This window comes from Leptosomus discolor, chromosome 2, assembly GCF_034619465.1.
Source record: "Leptosomus discolor isolate bLepDis1 chromosome 2, bLepDis1.hap2, whole genome shotgun sequence".
Taxonomy (NCBI): Eukaryota; Metazoa; Chordata; class Aves; order Leptosomiformes; family Leptosomidae; genus Leptosomus; species Leptosomus discolor.
Window position 1 is genome coordinate 90,520,042 of NC_141392.1, and position 26,571 is coordinate 90,546,612.

Genomic DNA, 26,571 nt, shown 5'->3' on the forward strand with positions numbered 1-26,571 from the left:
ACACCCCAGAATAATTAATGCTGTTTTACAAGCACTTGTTCTGTCACAGCAGGATAGCCTTAACTGGCAGTTGAAGGTGGTGAGGGCTTAGTTTTGAAACATGGACATCAAGCAGAGGCCTGATAAAATTACAGAAATACTGTTCTTTGCTGCTTTGAATAGGAGAGAATTAAGAACAAAGTTTCTCACCTACCAAGGGGCACTTTCATTGTATCAGCAAGCTCTGAAAACATCATTTAAATTCAAAGCTACTGATGTTTGGGGAAAAAATACAATATTTCTGAGTTTCATGTATCATTTGAGATCAAAGTCTGTGCTCCTCTTCTCTCATTCTTCAGTTCTTATAGGGCTATAAAGTCATCAAAAACCTGACAAATCGATGGCAGGAAAGATGGCAAGAACACATTGAAATGAAGTCTTTCCTCTGATATTGCTGTTGAGAGGTATTTACAATTCACTACCTCTTTTCTTTGGTATTACCTTCAGATCAAGACATTACGATAGTGCTATGAGCAGTACCAATAAAGCTAATACTGCTCAGTGTGCAAGCATGGAAAAAGGTTATGTTGTGAGCTGAAGAATCACACAAATGACAGCTGCCACTCTGCGTCTGGATCACTGCAGAAATAGCTGTGTCTTCCAGGGATAAAAGTAGACATTTTCTTTAACTGAAGTTGTCAGTAACAAGTGATTCCCCACGAACACTAAGGGAAAGTAGAACAGAGCATGCATTACACTATGCCTATTCCTACAGGTATCAGATAAGCTTACATAGGCAAAGAGAAGATAAAGGTGTCTCAGCCCTACTAATACATCTGGCAAAGGAAATGGGAATTTCCCTTTTATAGGGTCGAACTGAAAGTTCAAGAACATCCACATCCTCAGAACATCAAACCCAATTACTCAGTATTCTGTGATGCTCAAAGACATTTCTAAGAATTCTCTGGACTCCAGCCACATCTTCCCAAGGCAGCAAGATGTGTTGGCTTAAAAAAGCCTCAAGCAGCAGGAGTGACCAGTTTTTCCCCTCTAACAGCTGACCTAGTCAGCCTGCAGACAGCATACAGATGACAGAAGTCCTATGAACATGCACCTCCATCACAGAGGCAGGAAGAATTTCCAGGCACCTGTCTTGCACTCCAGTGCCTGGATGCATAATCACACTTCTGTCAGGCAGTAAAACCTGGCAGCCTAGACTGCCTCCCTCCTTCAGAGGCTTTATGGAGATTTCACGGTGCTGTTACAGGTTCAGGTTAACAGGTAACCAGTAGCACCACGCCACTCATTTTTTGATCCTCTGAATCTTTCAAAAGTCATAGAAATGAAAGCTACAGAAATCAGCTGGTAGTTAAGACATCAGTGAAACCTAACATCCCAAGATCAAAAAGGAAAAAAAAAAATCCTGTGAATCCAGGCAAACTGAAGAAAAAAAAAATACTCAGAAGGAGGGAAAAAGGGAATATTTAAATATATGCTTACAATGAAAGTCAAACTTCCCTCAACTTAGGCCTTTGTCAAGCATTACATTAGGACATCTTTTCCCAATGAGTTATCCAAACTTAAACACAAAATACAAAAGCTATCACAAATACTTCAAAATATTTCAGTGTTCTTCTGAAGCTAAGAAAACATGAATGCAGTAATCTAGCATGCAGAAATTATCAAGGAAAGCTTTCCTTCCTAGTGCTGACCTTCAGCTTTCCATCACTGATCAAGAAGTATATCATACTCTTTAATTCATGCAGATAAACAAGGAAAGAGCCACTTTAATAATGAAGTGGGTCTCTTTATATGCCATCTCTCTTATGAAGGGCAAAACAGACTAATTGAAAATGCTTGATCAAGGTGGAGAGCTGGCAAGCTCCACATTTCAGAAGGAATCCAAAGGACAGCGTGGCAGCTGTCATGAAACTGAAGGCAAGATATATTTTTTCCAGTTTAAAACTATTAGATATTATTTTAACCTCTTCCAATGATTTAAGTAAATTTAACACTCACACACTTGCACCAGAAATGTAACTCAGTTAAAACAGAACCTGATCAATCCACTAAGAATCATGTAAAAACCAGTCCTGCTATGTTCAGGGCATTTTAAAGAGTGCTTAGTATTAATGCTTTTAAAAATCCAAGTTTTTAATGACCATCATTAATCTTGATGTATTTTCTATTATTTTGGAATTTGAAAAGCATATTGGGTTTATAATAGCATTTTTAATAGAACAAAAGCCATTTTATTCACTTAACTTCAGAACAGTACTGATGCTTTCACCATGTCACAACCACTGGAACAGCTCAAAAACTGGATGACATTTACATGTATCTACCAGTATTGCAACTGATCACTTGATATAAACAGAGGGCTTATTTCCTTAGTTATGACCAAAACTGGACACAAGAGGTATTTGTTGGCACAGGACAGACCAGCACAATAATCTGTGTTCATGTCACAGGAGATATTTCAAGAGATACTTGCATGTTTTTCATGTACTCCAATTGGCATTTTAGGAACTTTCTGTTTTCGCTTCAGTAGGATAAAAGAGCTTGAAGATTCTCATACAAGTTTTTGTCCTCCAAACACTGCAGTGCTTTGTAAGTAACAAAGACCATAATCACCAACTAGCAATTTCCATTGTTTAATCCAAGTAGCATGCAAAGAGTGAAACAGTCCACAGTGAGAAGCATTCAGTTAAATTTTTTAATTATCTGCAAGCATTGTCAGAAGACACAAAGAGCATTTTAAAATGTGAACTTTGTGCTGAGTGTCCTTTTAAAAGCTAGCAGCACAAAAAGGTTTTTTGAACAGACCGGACATCTCTGTTGCATCCTGAACAGTAGTACATCACTTTGTTGTCCATGATTTTTGACTCCCAAGTTTTGCAAATGCCGATACATCAAGACTTTTACCGCTGTTGCACTGTTCATATAAAGTCTGAAAGTTAATAAGAACACAGGTATTCACGTGAACACAGTTGTATCACACACAGGTTCAAACTATAACAAACACCACCACTTGAAATAAGTCATCACAGAAGAAATATTCCAAACTCCATACTAAGATTTCTCTATCAGAAAATAAAGATACACTTAAAACAGCTTAGTTGTACCAGCTGTAACGCAATGTAGGGCCTAAAAGAAAACATGCACGCTGACTTTGCGGCATCAGCAAAAGGTAAAGAGCTTCACAAGCTGGCAGAGAACAAAGTAATTACCAAGACTTGAAATCAAGTGGCACAAACCACAATACCATTAATTGAAATCAGTGGCCACGAACACAGCCACATCACAACATTGTTAAAGGGATCATCTCTTGTTCACTCCCATATTTAAAAAAATAAATCAGGTATGACTAGCAGTGTAAGTGCAAATAAAGTTCTTTAGATTTACTATATGCATACTGAACTTGCTTTCCTTCCCATGAAAACAACTTTGCATTCCATCTCAGTTTATACATTTGACCACCATCACCTCTTCGGAGAGACAGGTGGGAAGAACCAAGTTGGTGAAGAGTTATCAAGCTCCTTTTCCAGGCAGTAAGCCAAGAGGCTGGAATCATAATACCTCAGCATACAAAGACTAATTTACACATAGCAATGCATTAACAGTTCAGCAACTTCCAGGAAGTAAAACCAGTTGCAGTTCAAAAGCTTGTGCTCTCGAAAGGTCAATTTAGATCATTTCTCCATAATGAAGGTTCTTCAATTAGAAGGATCTACTACAGTTTTGGGGCAGCTTAAAAGCAAAGCAGCACAGTAAGAACTGTTACAGAGAGGAGATGCTGGGGTAGTGAGTGATTTGGAAATAAAGCAATACACTGGGAGGTGGAAGGGAAAGAAAAAGCTAAAATAAAGATTACCATCATCCTTTCAACCCTTCCCATTCAGAAGGATGTGGAGATTCTGCATGCTTGCAAACAAAAGCACTACAAGATATAACGTTTCTCCAGTTGTGGTTAAAGCTTTGATATATGTATGTTAACCTTTGTTTGCACGAACATGTACTACCATATAAACCAGAAAAGAAAATTTACTTACCCTAGCAGCTCTAGAAATAGAGTTGGGAGAATTCAAGCCAACCAGCTGGCCAAGGATACGTTTCATTTCCTCTGTTGTTCCTTTTGCATTTGGAACACCTGCAGGTAATTGATAATTATGCTAAAGTTGCATACAACTACGTATAAGATATCAGCACAATTTTTAAGATGTTTATGAATTAAAATACTGAAGTCTTTTCTGAAACATACATAGGCACCAAACAAAATAGACTTTACACCAGGAAGTGGGAAGTACATACAAGAGTAAAGCATTTTGTTTTCTTAAACAGAATTATAAATAATATTTAATAAAAATGTATTTTAAAATAAGTGTACCTGTTTGACAATGACTTTGTATTTGAACATAGGGATGTACCAGCAACTCCGAAACAGATATTCTTTGTTTCGGATTTCTTATTAAACAGCGCTGCAAATGGAAAAAAAGAAAAGGAAGAATGCTTTGCCTATAAATTAAGAATTTTCCTAAAAATTAACGGTGAGGATCTTTAAAAGATCCTGTAGATGCATGTCAGGACTAGTTACTGCCAAACTACACACTCAGATTCAACTCACAATACAGTAACAGATTAACCTAATTACTCTGAAGATAATAGCTCATGAAGTCAAAGTTTGGTATCCTGTTTTACTCAAGGAACAATGCCAGAAGAGGTGAAGACCAGAACCTACAATACCCTTATCCTGAATGACACAAAACAACACTGAGATTTGAAAGTTAAGAGGGTAAGTGTTACCTGCTGAGCAACACAAGCAGGGCTTGAGTAAAAGCATAAGCCAAGTTTCAAAAAGAGGCAAATATGCAAAGTGAGGGAAAGGGATGGCGAGTACCAAAGATGCTGTATCTACTTTGGGTTGTTCAGCCAAAGGACTTAAGCCAGACTGCTTTAAGTATTTCCTTGTTTATTTGCTACTGAGCTGAAAACAGACATTCACTATGGAAACTATATGAAGTAGCTCTAGCTTCATTAGGTCGTCTTTTGGAATAAGGCCTATTACTACAAGTAGCAGAGCATTTATTTGTGAAAAAAGTTTCTCAAGCACAACTCATTCAGTTTAAGAAAATACACTTTAAATAAAACTGCAACTATTTGAATCAAAATTAATCTTAAGGGACAGTTACCTTTAGCACATCTTGAAGATCCTTCTCAGCAATATCTGGAAATTCTATTTCGTAGCTAGGATCAACGATAGCATGCAGTTTATTAATTGGATTTGTTATATGTTGAAATGGAGTCCTTCCATATGTCATACAGTACAAAATGCATCCCAATGACCACACATCACTTTTGGGACTTATCTAATATAAAACCAAAAAAATTAAGATTACTCCTCACTTAAGGAACTGCCCCTTCAGTCAATTTATCATATAACTGTATAGTCATTTCATTTAACAGTGTACCTATTTCACATTGAATAACAGATCCTTGTAACCATCACACAAAATCACCAACAGGTTGCACAGCAGGATTCTAGTTTTGGATTTATGAGTAAATCCAACACAAATAAAAGCATGAATTAATTCAATGCAGAAACCAGTGAGACACCACAGCCATGCCCCTGAAGCGGGAAGCCATAGTTCAGTTCCTCTGGGGATCCTCAGACCCAGATTTCAACCACCACACCTGGGCTGTTCCTTCCAGGAAGGCCTTCCACTTCTGTTGAAGCTGGAGCGCTTCAAGAAAAGCACATGAGGTTGTGGTAGTGGGGGAGAGGAGGAAGGTGGGGAAAGAGGCACACAAAGAGCCTGACTTCTGGCATAGTGGTTCAATTGTTTGTTTAGATAAGCTGCAGAACAAGTCTGCACTTCACATGCAATTGTTGAAAATGTTAAAAAAGGTAAAAAGTACAACCCTTAACAAAAAAAATCCATCTATAAAACATTCTATTCTGTATTTAGAAAGACAAGATTGTGTTTCACTACCCAGTAATATTTCCATTCAACTGTTAAGAAGTCACAGTCTTTGAGTGTGTATATGCACATACATGTGAATATGGGTTTTTTAATACCTTTCCACAAAACTACGTAGCCCTTAACTGAAGCTTTACTGCCAATGCAAAATTGCTTTCCTTCAGTACTTTCCTCATCATTCACATTCTGTTGCCCTGGTGAAGTTATAAAAAGCTCTGCAATACACGCTGTAGCTACACTGTGGCATAGAAAAATTACTAGGATACACAGAACTCACACATGTGTCCTCAAATACTAGACTTCATTGTAGCATCTTTTCAAAGATCTTATTAGGTATCACTCATTTCTTGCAAAACCTGCCTCTCACTTAAAAAAATTCGAAAATATGACAATGACACAAGCATCATCGTCATCATCTTGTTTAAGCAAACATACTAACAATCGTTTATACCAGAAAGCAAGTTTCCTTGCTTTCAGAAAAAAATTCTAAGCCAGAGTTATTTATGCAGAATACTAAAATGTAGCTGTGTAGCAGCAAGCAGTACCATCAGAGCTGCACCGATTTTTTGGCAGAATGAAGCTAAAACAAAAGGGTATTTCCTTGTGTTCTAGTTTTGGTGGAAGATTTTGAGGAAACTAAGCCCGAAGATACATGCCTGAATTACTTCTTAACATGAAGGGAATAGGAGAAAAGAGATTACATGTTACCTTAGATCGAGATTTCCCGTTTTCTCCATAGGAAGACATATCTTTTATTGCTTCGGGTGGCATATAATTCATTGTTCCAACCTAGCCATAAAAACGTACAAATATTCCTTTAAGTGAAGCAGGCACTTCGTTTAACTCACTTGTTAGATTTTTGTCTCAAAGGACTGAAAAGCATCTTGAAAATTTGCTTCTATTAACGCTGAAGGCCACTGTTACTCCATTCAATAAAAACATGTAAAAACCCATATATATAAATATTTATATATACATATATAACCATTCAGCATAAAATTTCAGTATTCATTGAAGTTATTACATTAACCAACATAATCAGCAAATCCTCTAGCACTTTACAGAAAAATGTACATCAATTTTCCAGAAGTATTTCACCTGAGAGTCTTTAATGATGCTTGTCACATCTGGCTGCATTTGGTTTGCAATGCCAAAGTCAATTAGTTTTAACATCCCATCAACTATCAGAAAGTTTGCTGGTTTCAGATCACTGTGAATAATGCCTGTAAAACAAAGTTTAAAGTGAATCTAGGTTTGGTCAATCCAAGTTACTACTATGGGGTTTTTTATTGCTCAAGTCCTATAACCCTTGCACAGAGAGAAGGTGCAGATCAGCTTTACCTGGCCAAAACCAAATTATTCTTTGCACATTTCATAGAGGTGTTCCCATTTCTTTTTAAACAATTAAGACTTCCATGAGTTTGTAGTTTGAGTTATTGCTTATTCAAATCTGCAGGCACCCGAAGATAGCTCCAAGAGCCTTGACTTGCATGGTTTCTCTCAGCTGGGTTAGGTCCTCTAGCTGTATGTGCACACTGCCACGCTGAACTGCTGTTCTGGAGCAATTCAATGGCCTGTCCGCTCCTGTAGCTTTCTCTTAAATAATCAGCTAAGCAGATACTTAAAATAAAAGAATTACATTGTTTAGTCTGATGTTTTCTGCTTCCTGATCTCCAAAGTACCATTCACTGAGGATCACATATGACTGACCTCTCACAAACCCTACCTACATGATTTATTACGAATTTTGGTTATTATACATATAATCAACCACTCCATCTTTGTATTTGGCAAAATTGTTTGTTTCAAGGACACGTCAGGTCGTGTGTAGCCTGTGTTTTAGCAGGTTTTGCTGTCTTTCTATATTATTGAATATCCTAGCATTCTTGTGCTGTAGTTCTCTGCTATATGTACAGGTGTCTCTGCTTTTTTTCTTAAGTAGGAAAAGGATCCAAATCTGCTCTCTTCTTTATGTCACAGAGCTAAACAGAATGCAGATGCATGCACCTCCATCACATAGGTAAAGATTTTGAAAGGAAGGCCTAAAGAACTATGAGAAAAAGCTGAAACACTATGTCAAAGTAAAGACAACAGAGCTGCGTAAAAAGCTATCATTAATATCAAAGCTTCTTTGGAGAGGATGAGTGGCTGAAGTTTGAGTCTAATGGAGAACAAGCAGAATTGGCAGTATATAGTGTTGTCTAATACAGAAAAGATTATTTTCTGGCTATTATGAGGAAACAAAGCATTATACAATGATGATACTTGGGAGATCCCTTTGAGTTGGCAAAGTAAGTCTACCTCTGCATCAAGATGTACTCTTTTTCATTTCACTGACAATTTTTTTTCACAATACAGTAAATACCCATCTTTGAATATCACTAGGCTTACACCAAAACTAAGAACAGTACCCACCTCCAAAATTTCCATGCATTCATATTATCTCTAACTCAACCTACACAAATACCCAGAATTATTTAAGAATACCATATTCATGGATTGTGTGAACAGCTTCCAGCATATGTTTCCAATAGCTTTTCCGTTCCAATGGATCAATGTTTTTTTTCTTTTTGAGCCAGCTATTGAGATCAATATTTCCGCACTCCATTACCATGTAGATATGATGATCAGTAATTTCACTAAAAAGAGAGAAATGTACTTATGTTAAAACTTAAGGCAACTTCTTTACATAAAAAGATACTGGTTTAATAAAATTAATGTTTACTCACTAGCCATAAAGGCGGATGATTTTATCACTGTGTTGCTGCAGTTTACTCAAATGAGCAATTTCATTCTTATAGCTCTCAACAGTCTGTTGATCAGCTTCCTCTAGATTCACATATTTGACTGCATACAGCTGCTTCTTCTCATTCAGTACTTGAAACACCTGCAAAACAGCGTCAGTTAACAGCCTCATTCAATCCTCATTCTGATTTACTACGGTCCTCACCTCACCACAGCCAGGATTTCACAGAAAAAGCATACCTTTTCAAAAGGAAGAAGCAACACTTATTTTACAAAGGAGTTCATACTAGTCAGCACAACAAAAAATTAAGAAAGAAGCCACCAGATACAACAGAAATAACCCTCTATTAGAAACCATCTTGGTACCACATTGTATTTCATTAGGTGTTTTTGATCACAAGTCTGAAGTGTTCCTAAGATAAAGAATGCAAAAAAAACACCTCCTACAGAGATAAGGGTTTTGGTCTGCCACTGCATATCCATTCCGTCATACCAAGGTAATTGGAGGTTAGACCACATGGCACATGAGAAGAGGCTGAGAGGTCTGAATTTATTCAGTCTTAAGATAAGAAGGCTACAGGGAATCTTACTGCTTTTTCAGCTATTTAAAAGGAAAGTATTAAAAAGACAGACTCCTCTCAAACAATCAAAGCATGAGAGGCAACAGGCATAGCTAACAGCAAAGAAAATTCCAATTAGATACCAGGAACTTTTTTCACCATCGCAGTCAAACAGGGGAACAGGTTGTCCAGAGAGGCTGTGAAGTCTCCATCCTTGGTAAAACACAAAGCTCAACTGCAAAAGACCATGAGCAACCTGCTCTATTTCAGCCTTGCTTTAAGCAGACCACTGGACCAAGTGACATGCAGACATCCCTTCCATCCTACCTCATCCTACAATTGTACACTGCCAACACAAGAAGCTTTTCTTCCTGGAGGTTCCTGCTGACTGGAAGCCAGCCAATGATACTCCAATTTACAAGAAGGGCATGAGGGAAAACCCAGGAAACTATCAGATATGTTAGCCTAACCTCAGTTCCTGGAAAAGCTACAGAAAGGTCACACTGGGTACTACTGAAAGGCATGTAAAGGACAATGCAGTCACCAGGCACAGTCAGCATAGGTTCACAAAGGGAAAGTCCTGTTTAGCTAATTTGATATCCTTCTACGATAGGGCCACCCACCTAGCGGACAAAGAAGGTGGTGGATGTATTTTTTTCTGGATTTTAGTAAGGCTTTTGATAGTGTCCCTCACAACATCCTTCTAGACAAGTTGTCCAGCTGTGGAATGAGTGGGTTCACAGTGCATTGGGCAAAGAACTGGCTCAATGGCAGAGCTCAAAGTGTTGTAGTACATGGGGCTACACCTGGCTGGCGATCAGCCACCAGTGGTGTTCCCGAGGGCTCAATTATAGGGCCAGTTCTATTCAATATATTTATCAATGATCTGGATGCTGGAGTTGAATGCACCATTAGCAAGTTTGTTGATGATACCAAACTGGGAGGTGCTGTTGATTCTCTTGAACAGGAGAGCCTGCAGGGAGTCTAGATAGACTGAAGCATTGGGCAATCAATGGCATGAAATTTAACAAGAACAAACACTGGATTCTGGGATGGAGTAACACTGGGAACAAGTGTAAGTTGGGAGAGGAGTGGCTGGAGAGCAGCCCTGCAGAAAGGGATCTGGGGGTGCTGGTCAACAGCAGGCTCAATAAGAGTCAGCAGAGTGCCCTGGCAGCGAAAAGGGCAAACTGCATCCTGGGGTGCATCAAACACAGCGTGACCAGCCGGTCAATAGAGGTGATTATCCCGCTGTATTCAGCATTGGTGTGGCCTCACCTTGAGTACTGTGTGCAGTTCTGGGTCCCACAATTTAAGAAGGATGTGAAGGTCCTTGAATGCATCCAAAGGAGAGCAACAATGCTGGTGACGGGGCTGGAAGGAATGTCCTATGAGAAGCGGCTGAGGGCTTTGGGTTTGTCTAGTTTGGAGAGAAGGAGGCTGAGGGGCGACCTCATTGCTCTCTACAGCTTCCTGAGGAGGGGAAGTGGAGAGGGAGGTGCTGATCTCTTCTCCCTGGTATCCAGTGACAGAATGCATGGGAATGGTTCAAAGCTGCACCAGGAGAGGTTTAGACTGCACATTAGGAAGCACTTTACCAAGAGGGTGGTCAAACACTGGAACAGGCTTCCTAGAGAGGCCCCAAGACTGTCAAGTGTTTAAGATGCATTTGGACAATGCCCTTAACATGCTTTAACTTTTGGTGAGCCCTGAAGTAGTCAGGCAGTTGGACTAGATAATCACTATAGGTCCCTTCCAACTGAAATACTCTATTCCCGTTCCATTCTGTTATTCTTTTCAATTTATTACACTCTGGATTAACAGAATCATGTACGATTCTTGACTTTCTTGCCTCAGCCCTCACTGGCAACCTCTCTTCCCACACCTCTCAAGTAGATGAACAGACAGACAGGGACCGAGGGAGCAAAGTCTTCCCCACAGTAAGAAAAGATCATGTTCATGACTACCTGAGGAACCTGAACATATATATGTTCATGGGACCTGACAAGATGCACCCCAGAGTCCTGAGATAATTTGCTGATGTAGTTGACAAGACACTCTCCATTTTTGAAAAGTCATGGCACTCAGGTGAAGTCCTTGTTGACTGGAAAAAAAGAAACACTGCACCCATTTTTAAAAAGGACAGAAGGGAGAACCCTAGAACTACTAACCCATCAGCCTCACCTCTGGGGTTGGGAAGATCATGGAAGAGATCCTCCTAGAATCTCTGCTAAGGCATACAGAGGACAGGGAGGTGACAGGGAGGTGATTCAGGACGGCCAGCATGGCTTCACCAGGGGCAAGTCCTGCCTGACCAACCTGGTGGCCTTCTATGACAAAGTGACTGCATCGGTGGACAAGGGAAGAGCTACAGACGCCATCTATTTGGACTTCTGTAAGGCCTTTGATAGGGTCCCCCACAACATCCTTCTCTAAATTGGGTAGATATGGATTTGATGGACTGTTTGGTGGGTGAGGAATTGGCTGGATGGTCACATCCAGATGGTAGTGGTCTACAGCTCGATGTCCAGATGGAGATCAGTGACAAGTGGTGTCCCTCAGTGGTTCGTACCAGGACCAGTGCTGTTTAATATCTTTATCGATGCATAGACAGTGGGATCAAGTTTGCAGACATCACTAAGCTGAGTGGTGCAGCTGACACACCTGATGGATGGGAGGCCATCCAGACAGACCTGGACAAGCTTGAGAAGTAGGCCCATGTGAACCACATGAGATTCAACAAGGCCAAGCGCAACGTCCTACACTTGGGTCAGGGCCATCCCAAATAACAATACAAGCTGGGCAATGAAGGGATTGAGAGCAGCCCTGCTGAGGAGGATTTGGAGGTACTGATGGATGAAAAACTGGACATGAGCCAGCAATGGGCACTCGCAGCCCAGGTCAATCGCATCCTGGGTGATCTCTCATGAGACCCCACCTGGAGTATTGTGTGCAGCTCTATAGTCCTCAGCACAAAACAGACATGGACCTGTTGGAAAGACTCCAGAGGAAGGCCACAAAAATCAGAGGACTGGAGCACCTCTCCTATGAGGACAGGCTGAGAGAGTTGGGGTTGTTCAGCCTGGAGAAGAGAAGGCTCCAGTATTTAAAAGGGGCCTATAAGAAAGATGAGGACAATATTTTTAGCAGTGCCTGTAACAACAGGACAAGGGGTAATGGTTTTAAACTAGAAAAGGGTAAATTTAGACTAGATAAAAAATTTCTTCCTTATACAATGAGAGTGGTGAAACCCTGGCACAGGCTGCCCAGAGAGGTGGTAGAAGCCCCATCACTGGCAAGATTCAGGGTCATGTTGGATGTGGCTCTGAACAACCTGGTCTAGTTGAAAATGTCCCTGCTCACTACAATGGTGTTCTTGGACTAGATGACCTTTAATGGTCCCTTCCAACCCAATCTATTCTATGATTTTAAGATATCTCAACATTTAAAACTAATTTCCTATCCCTTATGACACACCCAAACTGTTTCTTGTATCACTAGAAAGCACACAGCTTGATTGCTCAGTACCACTTTGGTTCTGACAGTTCCTCCATATGCAAACACGAAACCAAAATAAGCAGCAGGCACGAAGTGTTATAAATATAAGCCAAGTCTAAATAAATATGATTAAATAAATGTGTTTAAGATTTTTGAAGTCTAGACATATGGGGATTTTTGAACAAAACTCTAGTGCTACTTTCCATGACTACTTAGTGGATAAGGTATCTGAAAACCAATAAAGTATACAACGCTGTTGACAATATTTGTCACTAAGATGACACCTCTGCACTCCTCAGTTTTGTAGAGAAGGAAGCCTATTTTATGGAACATGACAGCTTGAGCATATTCCACCCAATTAAGCTACTGATGAAATGACAACTATCAATTTTTTTTTAAGAAATTGAAAAGCTATAAAACAAGGTCAATCTTAAGTACCATTCTGGCACTTAAAGCCAGTTCAGGAAAATCTATGCATTTAAGACAAAACACCAGAGGATTTAACGAACTGAAGGATAAGGTTAGAGATACTCAGTTCTAAAACTAGCTTTAACTAAGCTTTCTGGGTAATTTTTGGCAAATCAAAAGGAAACTCTTTCTTTTAGAGTTTTAAATAGAAATGCTATCTTTCAACTTAAGTATCCAATTTATACTTCACTCCATGCCTGAGGTTAACTAAAAGTAACCACTTCCATGTGCTGCAGACTGGTAGTACTACATGGGCTGATGATTAACCAATGTATGCATGTATCAAATTTCCCTTACAGAAACTCTTAGGCTGTCTCTATGACTAGCAACACAGTCCTCAGAGAAGCATACACATGAAGCAGAGGTGTGGGAGACACAAGAAAGCAGACAGAAGAGAAACTTAACTCACAAAACAGCTTATGTTGGTTTTGTCATAATTATTTATTTTCTGAACAAGAGATTTTGACAAAACTGTTTCCCAAGCTTCTATGACCCCAAATTTCCTTATAAAAGCAGCTCACTCACCACTTCAGTCATACTTACACTCTACTTCTCACACAAGTTACAGAAGTAATAAGGGATGGTCTATCCACTCCAGGAACTTTCAATCAACCACACAAGCTGCACATTTCCCAACAATGTAATTACCTGCCCTAAACAATAGCCTCTCAGACTAAGATGTACAATAATACTGCAGCACATCTCTTAAGAGTGAATTTTATTAGGAATTGTAATACTCCACCATAGAAATTATCTTCAAGAGCATACACAATTCACCTTCGAGCCTTCATGCAGAAAGCAAAACCAAGCAAAAGGGCTCCTGCCATTGTTTACTGACTTAAGTAAGATTTTTAGATGCTCCTGAGTGTTGGGTGATCACTTTTTCCTATTTCTGTAGCTTCTGTTCAGTGTTCTGACCACATCTGTTCAGAGTTTCTGTTCACTGTTCATTCTTTACTTCAACATCCCCCTTTATCTACCCACTGTTTTTACTTTATTTCTCCACTAAAATGAGCAGTACTGTGCTTAACATCCTGTAATAATTGAAGCAACTCTTACATAATACATTAATTCAGTTATTACTGCAGGCTATCTGAAGGCTCAGATAAAACATTGTACCAAATCTAATCTGTGCGCCATGTTTCTTCTGCATCCATGAAGGATAAAGTCTAAGCATGGCATTAAAACAACAAATTTCTAGATTCTCTGGGTCATTCAAACACTTCATACATGTTAGTACTAGGCACTCATTATCAGATGACTTCAACATCTATGTTTACAATACAAACTACTACTGTGTAAATAAGTGACTGTCTAAAAGGATAAAAGAGCCTCTTACCTTACTTGAGCCTCCACTACCTATTTGCTTTAATATTGTATAAACTCTTCCTTTGATGGCAAGACATTCATGTGAAGGTACAGAAGCTGGAACCTGTGTACATACAGAAAAAATTAAGAAAATAACTCTTGATATACATGCAGCAGAACTTGGTAGAGCTCTACTTTTTGTTAAATTAATATGCTTTGTCTTGGTCTTTCTGAACAAGATAAAAGTGTAGTAAAGAAACTTTAAATATGTTTGTCTTGAAAGCTAAAGATCCCCATAGCAAAAGCATTTGTGTAATGATGATCACTTGGCATGTAACATTATTGAACTCTTACAAGAGATACCAATGCTCTTCATGCTGGAAATCAAGAAAAGGGTGTCCTTTAATAAGGCTTCTCAGATCATTAGAGACACTTCTCTTGACAGATAATGTTGGAAACTAGATTATCCAAGAGACTTTCAGTCACAGCATGCAACTAGCTTAGAACTGCACTCAAATCACCTATTTTATTTGAAGTTAACTACCAGCTAGCAGACTTCAGTGCTGTCAAGCCGACACAGCCTGTATTGCCCGTACCTGCTACAGCAAGCTGTAGAACAGCTACAAATTTTAAATATTAATCCTCTAGTAGGAAGCTTAAACCTATCCTGCAATTCTATCTACAGTTGGGAACATTCCTACCTGAATATGCACCCCATCTAAGGTAATGCATTTTTACATGATTTCAAGCCACTACAAATACATCAAAATTTGTGAAATCTAACAAAGTGGAGAAGAAATATAATTATTTTTTTACCTCCCTCAGACTCATGGTTTTTAAACATACACTGCTTGTCTTTATGGGTACTCTACTGTAGTGGGTAGTACCACTATAAAAGCATAGCAGAACAAAAATAGTGACTCTAGTTCTTGCCAGTGTCATGAAGTAGACTTTGAAAAGGCTCAGATTTCAGAGATAAAGACCTCAGGATTTTGACAAGACTGAATTGATTTTTCAAGAGCTGACATTTTACCTAAATTCAGACACACATATAAAGACACAGTTACTTTGAGAATAAGCCATCAGATTACTTCCATTACTCATCCAGAAAGATGAGCAACAGCTTTAGATTAAAAAAGTGTATACATACATGCACATATTTAACCTAAAGTAGTCTGCAATGAAAGTACGCACTGGAAAAATGGCAAAAGACAGCCTAAAATTGTTACCTGCAAGCCAGCCTGATTTTGAAATGGAGTTGCTGGAGTATGTGGTAGGCAATATGTGAGCTGGCTGTAAGGAGTAGAAATTTGACATCCTGGTAGAAAGTTGTTCTTTACAACTGGCGTTCTGAAACTAAAACGAAATTTGAACAATATCTGAGTTTAGCTGGTTTTGTTTTGTTTTTTGTGTTTTTTTTTGTTTTTAAGATTATTCTAAAATAGTTGAAGTCCTCAGTATTTCTTCAAAGTTAAACCCTATTGGCTAGCAAAAGCCCAAGCCTCTTCTACATCCAATATTTAACATTAAGACCACTTCAACTTCTTGACTTAGAAGTACACTTAAGGCTATAACATCTTAGGAAATATTTCTTAAAACAGTAACTCATTAACCCCCCATCTTCAGATACTAGCTGGCACTCCCCACGAACTACAAAATGAAAGCACCACACAACTAGAAGAGATGACTATAAGACAGCAAGATAGTCTGAGCCACAGCTAATTTTCTTTATCTTATTGTTCTTTATTCAAAACCTTTTTAGATGGAGAGACATTTTTTAAAGTGAGCATATTGAGACAACTTCAAGGCAATCATGAAGGGCCTTGAGAGCTTTAGCTACACTGTTTGAGTAGAAAGATCATGTATTTAAGAAAAAGTATGTCTTGCAATCTTTAGTTATGTTTTTTGATTTGTTTCCTTGATGTTTCTACCATATATTTAGTTATATTACCAAATACACTTTTTCTCCACAGTATTTACAGAAACTGATGCCAAGATCAGAACTGGAGAAAAATTTTATGCCTAGGATCTTTTAATAGAGAAGAAAATGACAAGAGTTTAGAAAAAAAACAGTCAAAGCCAGTCAAAAGCATTGCTGTCACTGAAAACAAAACTACCCAACAATTCTGCATATTTACCATGTGCCATACATACTGTGTGTAATGAGAACTTAATTTTTTTAAATTTCCATATTTTAAAAATTCCCATATTAAAGTTTGAAAGAAGAACAGAATCTATTCAAGGACTAATTTCATCAAGTTCCTTCATGAGATGATACGTTTCATTCACTATATGTATTCTAAATTCTACAGCTACAGAAACAGAGGTCCTACTAACAGGAACAGTGCTTACTCATTATACGGCCTTGACCTATATGATTCATCCTAGAGTCTTATGAAAATAGTAAGTAATCATATAATTAGGAAGATCTATCAACGTATGCACAGGGGTTTATGCCTAATCTAAAATTGCATGGGTAAACAAATGTTAGCATTTCCTAACTTGAGTGCTTGATTCTGCAAGCCTCTAGATTCCTTACACTTTTTTTCAAAACCCACAGACACTTGCATCATGGGAACCAGACTGATACACAGTTATCAACCTAAAAAGCCTGTCAGCCACAAAAAACAAGGCATCCAAAAGAAAGTGTCACATAGCAGGCATCAGAGAAAGAGGTAAGTGCTGTAATAAGGACTTATTGACTTGATAGCGTACTTCCAAATTGCTGTAAAGCTGACACAGAAGACAAAGTTCCCTAAATGCAATCTGAATCTTAAGAGTCAGGCACTTGACATCAACTGGAAGCACTCTGAAGCGTTGCTATCTGAACAGAAAAGCTTAAGAAACCCTGTTAAAAACTGCTGAAGTCTTTCCAGAGGTCGACCACCATTCATGAGCGTGCAGCTCAAAGTGGCTTACCAGTCCATATAATCATTATATGTGGTGCTTGGTGTTCCACAAACATGTGATGGATCACTCTTCTTAGAAACAGCATCTGGTGGTGATAATCCTTTTGAAACAGGATGACCAGATTGTTCAAGGCTCAACTGTTTTCCCTACAGAGAGTAAAGCAAGGTATTACCCCACACAAGGAGCCACAAGTAAGAACACAGAAATCATTTTTTCAACATGGGAAGGCTGCTGCAGCTAGAAAGCCACTATGTGTTCTTGTTACTTTACCTCTCTATAGCAGCTTTTCTGTGTCACTTCTTGACTTGGCCACTTTTTTCTGGTGTTAACACAGTTTAGTTTAATCTTTTCCAACTGCTTTCTACAGCTTTCACCTGAACTAGATTGTTGCTGTTGACTTTCCAGACTCCTTGGCTCTGGTATCTTGAGCTCCTGATGGTGGACTTTATTTTCTGGAAAAAAAAAAACCAAACCAAAAACACACAACCCCACCAACAAACAGATTATTAAAGAGACTTGTTATTTAGTACTTGAAACCATTTCTGGCATATTTATCCCAGTTTCTAAAAGAATTTTACCTCATTTTCTATATCATACTAAATGAACACAGTTGACTTGCTGGAATCAGGTATTAAAAGGCATTAATGTAATTCATACTCAGTTCAGTGTAGTAACATGGCAACTTTCTTCAAAATCTTAGGATACTACTATAACAGTAACAGAGATACAAGTGTTTCCTTCACCAACACAGAAACAAGATCATATTCATAACCTGTATAGTACAACATCCTGGAAGACTGAGCAGGTTTATAAAGCACTGAAGATAAGCTTATTGCAATGCTTCAAATTAGAAGTCTGCTGGCTGTGACAATAGGCAACCTATAATCCAGTGTAACAACTGAAGCCAGAGGCATAAAGGGACAAGGCATGCTCCACCTCATGGCTCCTTCTGCAGGGGTAATTGAATTGCTGGAATATTGCAGGCCAGGCTGCAAAGAGCACAGCCTAAGAGTGTTCCTTCACATGCTTGTTCAGTTTTCTTTTCAAATGACCACAAAGCAGTATCCCATACTAAGTAGAAGTAGAGTTTAATTCAGCTATCAAAGGAATGGGCTACTACAACCAGCATCTCCTCTGGAAGCTTGAATGAAGCACAAACAGGGAAAGCATGACCTGAAACCCAAACTGTTCTCAATGCAAGTCAATGGGAAACATTTTACTAGGGGGTTGAGGGGACACCAAAGTCAAAAAAAAAAATCACTATTTTTCAAGTGAAATTTTTTCTTTCCTACAATAGATAGGTATGTATATAATCCTAAATCCAACTTTTGCAATATTATTAGACATTTTCACATAATTTCTTCAGCAGGCTCAGAAATCAGAAAGCCATCTAGGGAACTAGATTTCTGATTAAACACATAAGCAATTGGCAAGTAACTGTAAAAGATTAGTACACATATTCCATATTCCACAGCACTGGTGCTAAGTCATTACTAGTAACTTCCTAAATTTTACCAGCCCTGAAATACTTGCTATAACTCCGAATTGTTTATACCATTTCCCAGAAAGATCAGTGTAGGGTGGTCTCACACCGCCCCTACTTCTATGTCATGAGGTGACTTCGCACAATAGTCAAACTCCATGCATTAGATAAATACTTCATTAGAAGTTAGCTTAGTTTTGGAATACTCCAAAAACGTGTTTCTAAAGTAATTTTAAAATCATTCCCTAAAAGTATGTTAATAATGCAATAAAAATCTCAAACGTTCAAATGATAGCAAAGCTTAGATTTTGTTAAAAAATAAAATTTCTGAAAATTACAATACAATTAAGACTGAAACACCATGTTGTTTAAAGCAAAAACATTAAACAGAAGTGTAACAGTTCATTTGATTGACACTAACATTTAATGAGCCTTTAAAGAATATACATCATCCACACAAACAAAGGATTCCTGAATTTCCTTCATAAACTGGATTGCACTGAGTACATGGAAAGAACAGTGAAAACAATTCAGGCTTTTTTACAGGACACAGGGGAAAAAAAGGGGCAAACAATTTGTCTTTCAACAGTGTTTTCATACTTTTGGGAAACCTCATAAGAAAGTAACTATGATGTTAAGGAAACTTACTTATTCTATACTGTGCCCAAAGATTAAGATGCATGCATATGCTGTGGTAAAGCCCAGGTGGGGAAAACACCAAGTCACATAAACTTAACATTTAGAAGTAAATGTGCACGGAGCAGTGAAGCTGACCAAGGGTAACAGATATTTAACAGATGAAGCCATGAAGAAGACAAGAGAAACCTGACCAAAGCAGAAGCAAAACATTCAGATGTGAACAATCTTAATATAAGAAATAGTCTCCGATATATAAATAGCAGCAGGAAAAACTACCTACCATTTCAGGTACTAATGGGTAAAGAGAATAGAAAGAAGAGTGCCAAAAGCAACAGATGACACTGATGTTCTGCACTCAGAGCTGGGGGAGCTTTGAGCTTTTTCAAAGTGAAAGACAATGTCACTATCTCACTTTAAGTTTACTTCAGCCAAAGCAATCTCAAATTAAACTTCAACAAAAGAAATTAAGAGCTATGGCATCTATAGGGTGAGCTAGGAACATATACAAGGAAAGTCACAGGAGAAGCAAACTACTATAATCTGAGTGTCTCAAAAAATCTCAGGCCACCCCTGAAGAACATTATAATCCATAGTTTCAATTTCTCTCAGACAATATGCACCTTTTTTGTATAAACTAGCACTGTTATCTGATACTCTGGCAACATTTTTTACACTCAGGCTGGCAAGTCTTAATCCAAAACCTTGCATTGTTGCAATTTCAGTGTCTCTCGTGTATTTTAAGAGCTAAGGACATAATGAATTAGTACTATACATTGGCATTTTACTTTAAGCCCAGCACTCCACACTTTTGGACAGTGCTGCAGTGTGGATTTTTGTGGGGTTTGTTTTGGGTTTTTTATTACTTTCACAGGTACCACGCAAAAGGCAAATTTTAATTAAATGCTCCTCAATTCGAAACAGACCAACTTTTTCCACTTTTTGTAGAATATTTCATTTAGCAATACATTTTTTTAAAAATACAGACAGCAAATTTTCAATGCTTATTCTATTTCAAACTACTAAAACATCACATATCAACAGTTACCTTCTCTTTTAATTGTAAGACTTGTATCTGTTTCGGTTTTGAGAGTTGCAGTTGAATTGGTAGCTGTTTCTAAGCTGTTCTCATCCAACATCTGCAACCATAAAGAATTTTTTGTAAGGATTAAAGAAAACGAAAAACATCTTAAAATGAACGAAAGGAGATCCCAAGCATAGTGTCTGAAAGACATTTCCCTATGATAATTAATGACCAACACACCACAAAGAAAATACGCTTCAGAAAACAGTGCAGGGTACACAAACAAGCATTACTGATACTATTTTGAAATCCATTAACACTCTGAATTTCCATCATAAGGTTTCTATAACAAAGACATAAGTGCTTTCTATTCTTGAATTTTCTTTCAGGGGACAGGGACACAGGACATGAAAATGCAAGGCATAGCTTGAAATTAATCTCTATCAAAAGCCATAATTTACAGCTCCATAGAGCACTTAATGAACTCAATTAAATGGACTTCATTGAATAGAGAACTTCCCATATAAAAAGCTCATGACTACAGCTGAAAGAGCTCCTGTAGTCAAGATGAAATCTTTATCCCCTCTTCATAAATCAGATGACAGGTATTTAACATCCCCTCCCATTTCTCCCATCAGATGTATTGTTCAGAGAAAGCTCTTTCTTAATGCCTGATTAAACGTAACAATTTTCACATTTAAAAGCCACAATGAACATTTCTATTCACAACTGATTACTTCACATAAAGGAAAATTCTACCTTCTTTCTTTCTTGAATTGAAAAAAGTGTTATTATTTTCCTTTCTAATACCATAAGGCAGCCAGGTAGAGTTTGTTATGTCTGTTTTAAAAAGATTTAAGTTACCTGTAGGTGTCCCAGGTCATATGAATCACCCCCACTAGATTTTGCATCTAATGGTGGAAAAGGTGCAGTGAAGGCTGTACATTTGAAGCTGGATATTTGCCTATTGAAATAACATGGTTAATTACATCACGTGCCAACATGAAATGTAGTGATCACCTTTAGGGAATGAGATGAAAAAGGCAGTTGTGTCAAGACTTTTGGCTACACGTTTCAAATATAGAGAAAAGCAGGTCCACTGAGAGCCAAGTGAGAAACAATACAAAACATCTCTGTAACAATGCCACCATCATCCCGTAAGATGATAGATGACTTAATTGGTTGTCTTCCACAGAAAACAGTAGTAAGCTACAGCTAGGATCCTAAACCCCAATGGTATGTTTCAAAGTAAATTTTGAAATGCTTACAGAACAATACTAACATGTGAAATATTTTATCCTACTACTTTGACAGATTCAGAACATTGGGCTTGAATTTCTGAGAGGCTAAGTATGGAGTGTTTACTCTTTGGTTACATATTTTCCCCGAAGCTTCCATTTCTGCATGAATTTAATCACACAGCAATAAGAGGAAGAAAGCATAACAGATTTAATCAGGCAGAGTGGGGGGAAGCTTTTTCCTCTGTTTACTTCCAAGCTCTGCTACAGTCAGGTAACATGTAGCAAAGTGCTACACATTTATTCACAATAAAATGAGCATAATCACTTTCCCAATATAATCATTATCATGCAGACTATGTTAAAAATGAAGACTTAATCTTTTGGAAGTTACAAGACTGCCTTATATCTAATTTTAGAAACTGGAATACACAAATGCAAAGTTATTTTGAACAAAATTTATTTTTGCCTTAGTCTCCACTTCTTTTGAGCCTACTGATCAGCCAGAACAATAAACTGATCTTTGGATGCTCTCATACAAAGAATCTGAGTAGTAAGATAGGAAGTAGGTTATTGCGATACCTATTGCAACTATAACAACTATTGTCAATAATCTTTAGATTGATTTTAACATTAACATCTGACATTTCTACTATCCAATAAAAACCTGTTGAAAAGGAGTATTAAGATCTGTTATGCTGTAGTAAAGCCAGTAACCATACCTCTTCATAACACCAGCTGTAAGTGGGACGTTTGTCATCTTCTCATCATCACCAGCATCAGTTACTAGTTTAACAGGAACCCTCCCAAAGGGGCAGGCCTAAAAGCAAATTGCAAGTTATCAGATGTGTGAAGCAGAATAAAAAGTTTAAGATTTTGAAGCAAGATGTTACACGTTCTACCTGGCTAGATTTGTTCAGTGGTCTTAATGGATTATGGTAGTTAACGAGAGCATCAAGTTCCTGTGACTTCTCCTCCCTGAAGAAAAAAAACAAAAAACAAAAAACCCCACATACAACACTGTAGTGTGTGTTCCATTTTGCTTTAAATGACATTTTAAGAAGTTAAATAAGAAATCAAGCCATTACCCAAGAAAAAGTCTGGTAACAGCAGAAGAATTTTCACCAGAATCATTCCTTTTTATGCTTCTGTGATTTCCAACTACGCTCTGAAGTCCACACTCCTGTGTACTTGATGCTGTAGGTAAATTAGTTAGAATTATTCAGATAATACTGCAGATTGTATTGGTCGCAAAAGAAAAAAATGTTCTTTCATAAATGAAATTTAAAAATACATACCTTTGCAGTAATCCAGTATCAGTGACATATCACTACTTTCTACTGATCTAGACCGACATTTTTAATAATTATATATGATATGGTAGTTCAGATTAAAAAAAAAAAAGAAAAACCCAGACTTATAACCAGAAGAGGCTTTCCAGGATAAGCACAAAATGGCCTGTAACAGTTGTTAAATATATTAGCTACTTGTTTTCTACACAGCTATAGTCATTAACTATGTTTAAACATATAAAAGGGAGATTAAAGATGTCCAATGACCATCCAAGCAATTTAACTTCTAACTGAAAAATCACACTGTTAATCTTACCCTAGATGCAGGAGAAGGAAAACAAGCACCAAAACCATTGGTTTAAATAGTATCTTCAGGGAGTGAGGAAGAAGCCCACACTTTCAGAGCAAGATAATTTTCCAAATCTACATTCTGAGGATAAACCTTCACTCCAAAAACAGCATTGTCTGAAGGATGCTTCCAAAGCTTGCTCCACAGTGACTCCTCAGGAGATTTAAAACTGCTTGCATTTGGATCTTTGGTTGTTCATTCCAGCTATTTATCAGCACACGTGTTTAGGACACCCACACCTGAATAACTATAATCAATCCTAAATTAAGCATCAAAATCAGCTTGTTTCAGAGGTAGTATCTCAAAGGTACAACTGTCTACAAAAATTCTTACAAAAATCTCTGCTACTGCAGAGACCCAAGATACTGATAATATCCGTGACCTGTCCCTGTTCTCCTCCTGTTGAACACTTAGCTTTTGGGCTCTGACTTGATTTATAGGGTATTTCATTCTGATACAACATTTTTGTGCTACCTTAGTTATGTTTCTGTAGATCCATCTGGATTAAAAGCATTTAATGTATGTTTGCAATTGCAAAAGCATGCAGCCTTTTCAGTTCTAATGAGAGTTATAAAAAAGTAGCAATCACAACACAAATAGGCACACCTTTCACAGGCATACCTTCTCTTTCCGGTTTTTCAGTACTTCTGAAAGGCTGCATACTAAGTCCCTAGAACTACCTACTGTGTCAGAGGCAGAATACAGGATCAGAACATCAATTAAACACTTGTTTTCCTCCCTCAGATTCTCCTTCCCCCTTTTAGAGAGGCACTTTAAACACAGTTTAAGTCAGTAAAAGCCTTAAAAGCTTCCACATTTCAGTTACTGAACACGGTTTTCATTCTGACAAATCCTAGACTGACAGAAGTTTCAAGTCACCTCCAGATCTCCTGATAGAGTTAGACCACAGGCACATTCCCTTCTACAGCCAACTCGAATAACCAGCTGAAGAATCTACTAGCTCAGTGACTTGTCACCAAGGACCTTTTGCTGGTCCCTCCACCTCACTGACCAGCCAACACTGCACTTAGAGTAATCCCTGATTCATGTCAGGTCAATTCAACTGAATTAGTCTAAGCAATTGCTTGGGTTAAGTTAAACCAGTTGATTTCACTGATAGCCAATTTGAGAGCAGTCTTACAAGTTGTGTCCTATTGCTAGGTCAGGGAAGATGAAGGCAGGCAATAGCAAACAGCTCATTCACCAGCCCCATCTTAATCCAGTAGAGAGTCTTGCTTGGTTATTGAAGATCTGGCAAAAGCTGTATGAAGTTATACATTAATCTTAAAACGAAGTGTCAAGTCAACTCCTAGTCACATTATGAGTTTTGAAAATAAAGTATATATTTCAGATGTACAGCAGAACCAAAAATTAAGTTATCTGAAAAGTCACTCTAGAACCTCAAAACCCCAAATAAACAGCCCAGAACAACACGGTCATCATTCAAACTATTATTGCCTAGAGGTGTAGAAGGGAAAGTCATTCTCTGAGATGAACAAAAGACCACAAGAAGTCAGAATACACTAATGCAAATACATCAACACTTTAGTACTAAACTGCCCACGAACATATTGTGTTCATATGTTACAATATGGAAAAGGTAGCTTAATTCTTTATTTAGGGAACATTGTTGAGTACAAGCTATTTTAAGAACCTTCAGATACACACTAACTTCTTAATTCAGTTATTTTGCTGACAAACCCTTTTTAAAATTGAAGTATCTGATTAAGATAGAAAGATCTCTTGCACAATACAGGGTACATTTTTTGTTTTAAAATCAAATCAACACCAAGGAACATGTATTAAAAAAGACAACTAAGATACTATATAATATGATCTTCTGCATCACAAAGGCCTTGTTTTCCATCAGTATAGGAAATTATTTGCTTGACTAATGAACAGAAGAATTCATGGCTATCCTCAGCCTCTCAAGGAAGCACAATTTTAGGACTTTATATACCATTTCTCCTAACATTTTTAAATTCTGGATCCATTCATTAAAAATAATTTGATTTTTATTCTGAATCCTCCCATGTCCCCCTTCTACCTTCAGCCAGCAGAAGCCAGACTTCTGGCAGATGAACACTGCAGTCTTAGCTATTTCTAGTCCTTAATTTTTTATAAACTACCCATGCCAATAGACCAAGCTACTCAGTTAAATAAAAAAGGACAAATGACTCAACATATAATGTAATCTTAAGTTTTTGTTCCCATAACACTGAACACAGTTTTTAATTATCAGTTTACCAATCCAGTACCATCACCACCTTGCACACACCCCCCAAACTTTTTTCCACATACACAGAAAGATTTCTGCCCAGGCTTACCACTGGACTCTCACTCATTTTGTGATCTATGATACTCTTATTCCTTCATGATACTCTTATTCCTTCATGGTTTGAGATAGCCTATCTGCCTCTCATACCAACTCATGACTGCAGTTGGACTCTATGATCTTAAGGGTCTTTTCCAACCTAAATGATTCTATGACCTAAATTTAAGTATTAGGTTTTTTTCCCCCCAACTAAACATGTGTGATAGCACCTGCTATGTCAAATACTTTAGATCACTATGCATGAAAGAGAGAGGGGAAAAATGAACTAAACCAAAGGCTTCTAAACTTGCTGCACAGTTTTTATATTTGCATCACTACACTATAACTGCATCTAACTTGTGTCAAAAGCTTTCTGAATAATCTTTTGAAGCTGTGAAGAACTGTATATATACAGCATTCCTGCTTTCAAATAAAAAAAACTTTCAAAAGCAGCTCTTTAAATGGACATATGAAAGAGACAAGACTTAAATGCCTATACATTAAAACAGCCCCTATTGCTCTAGAAGGATCATACAAACCCACTTACAGACAAGTTCAGTATCTAGGCCACAAACACCTCTGAGTTTGAGATATTTCAAGTCTAGTGTTATTTGCCTTTTAAACTTTTATCTTTAAATAGCTGAATTAATACTTAATTTGTCAAACACCTAATGTTACAAGTTCATATAAATGAAAAACTAAATGAGCTTACTCTCCCCGCAAAGTTCACTGCTTCCTAAATGGTAGACAGTTTTGCCATGTATTCTCTCATAAGTATTCCCTTTGCAT

At 37.8% G+C, this 26,571-nt stretch overlaps 1 protein-coding gene across 2 annotated transcripts in view; it reads right to left on the minus strand.

The window, feature by feature from the left end:
• Positions 1 to 2,839: 2,839 nt before the first annotated feature.
• TTK (TTK protein kinase) overlaps positions 2,840 to 26,571 on the minus strand; it is a 31,729-nt gene continuing 7,997 nt past the window's right edge. The window contains exons 5-22 of one of the 2 annotated variants that reach the window (XM_009949032.2): positions 22,916 to 23,024; positions 22,730 to 22,805; positions 22,550 to 22,647; positions 21,454 to 21,553; positions 20,961 to 20,971; positions 20,614 to 20,726; positions 17,717 to 17,898; positions 17,456 to 17,592; positions 15,766 to 15,892; positions 14,568 to 14,660; positions 8,687 to 8,844; positions 8,445 to 8,596; positions 7,056 to 7,180; positions 6,666 to 6,746; positions 5,169 to 5,345; positions 4,367 to 4,457; positions 4,032 to 4,129; positions 2,840 to 2,929 (exon numbers count right to left, since the gene is read on the minus strand). In XM_009949032.2, the coding sequence (XP_009947334.1) occupies positions 2,840 to 2,929; positions 4,032 to 4,129; positions 4,367 to 4,457; positions 5,169 to 5,345; positions 6,666 to 6,746; positions 7,056 to 7,180; positions 8,445 to 8,596; positions 8,687 to 8,844; positions 14,568 to 14,660; positions 15,766 to 15,892; positions 17,456 to 17,592; positions 17,717 to 17,898; positions 20,614 to 20,726; positions 20,961 to 20,971; positions 21,454 to 21,553; positions 22,550 to 22,647; positions 22,730 to 22,805; positions 22,916 to 23,024 (2,018 nt within the window). Of the gene's footprint in view, positions 2,930 to 4,031; positions 4,130 to 4,366; positions 4,458 to 5,168; positions 5,346 to 6,665; positions 6,747 to 7,055; positions 7,181 to 8,444; positions 8,597 to 8,686; positions 8,845 to 14,567; positions 14,661 to 15,765; positions 15,893 to 17,455; positions 17,593 to 17,716; positions 17,899 to 20,613; positions 20,737 to 20,960; positions 20,972 to 21,452; positions 21,554 to 22,549; positions 22,648 to 22,729; positions 22,806 to 22,915; positions 23,025 to 26,571 lie in introns of both variants that reach the window. The other variant, XM_086461441.1, reaches the window with a different exon arrangement.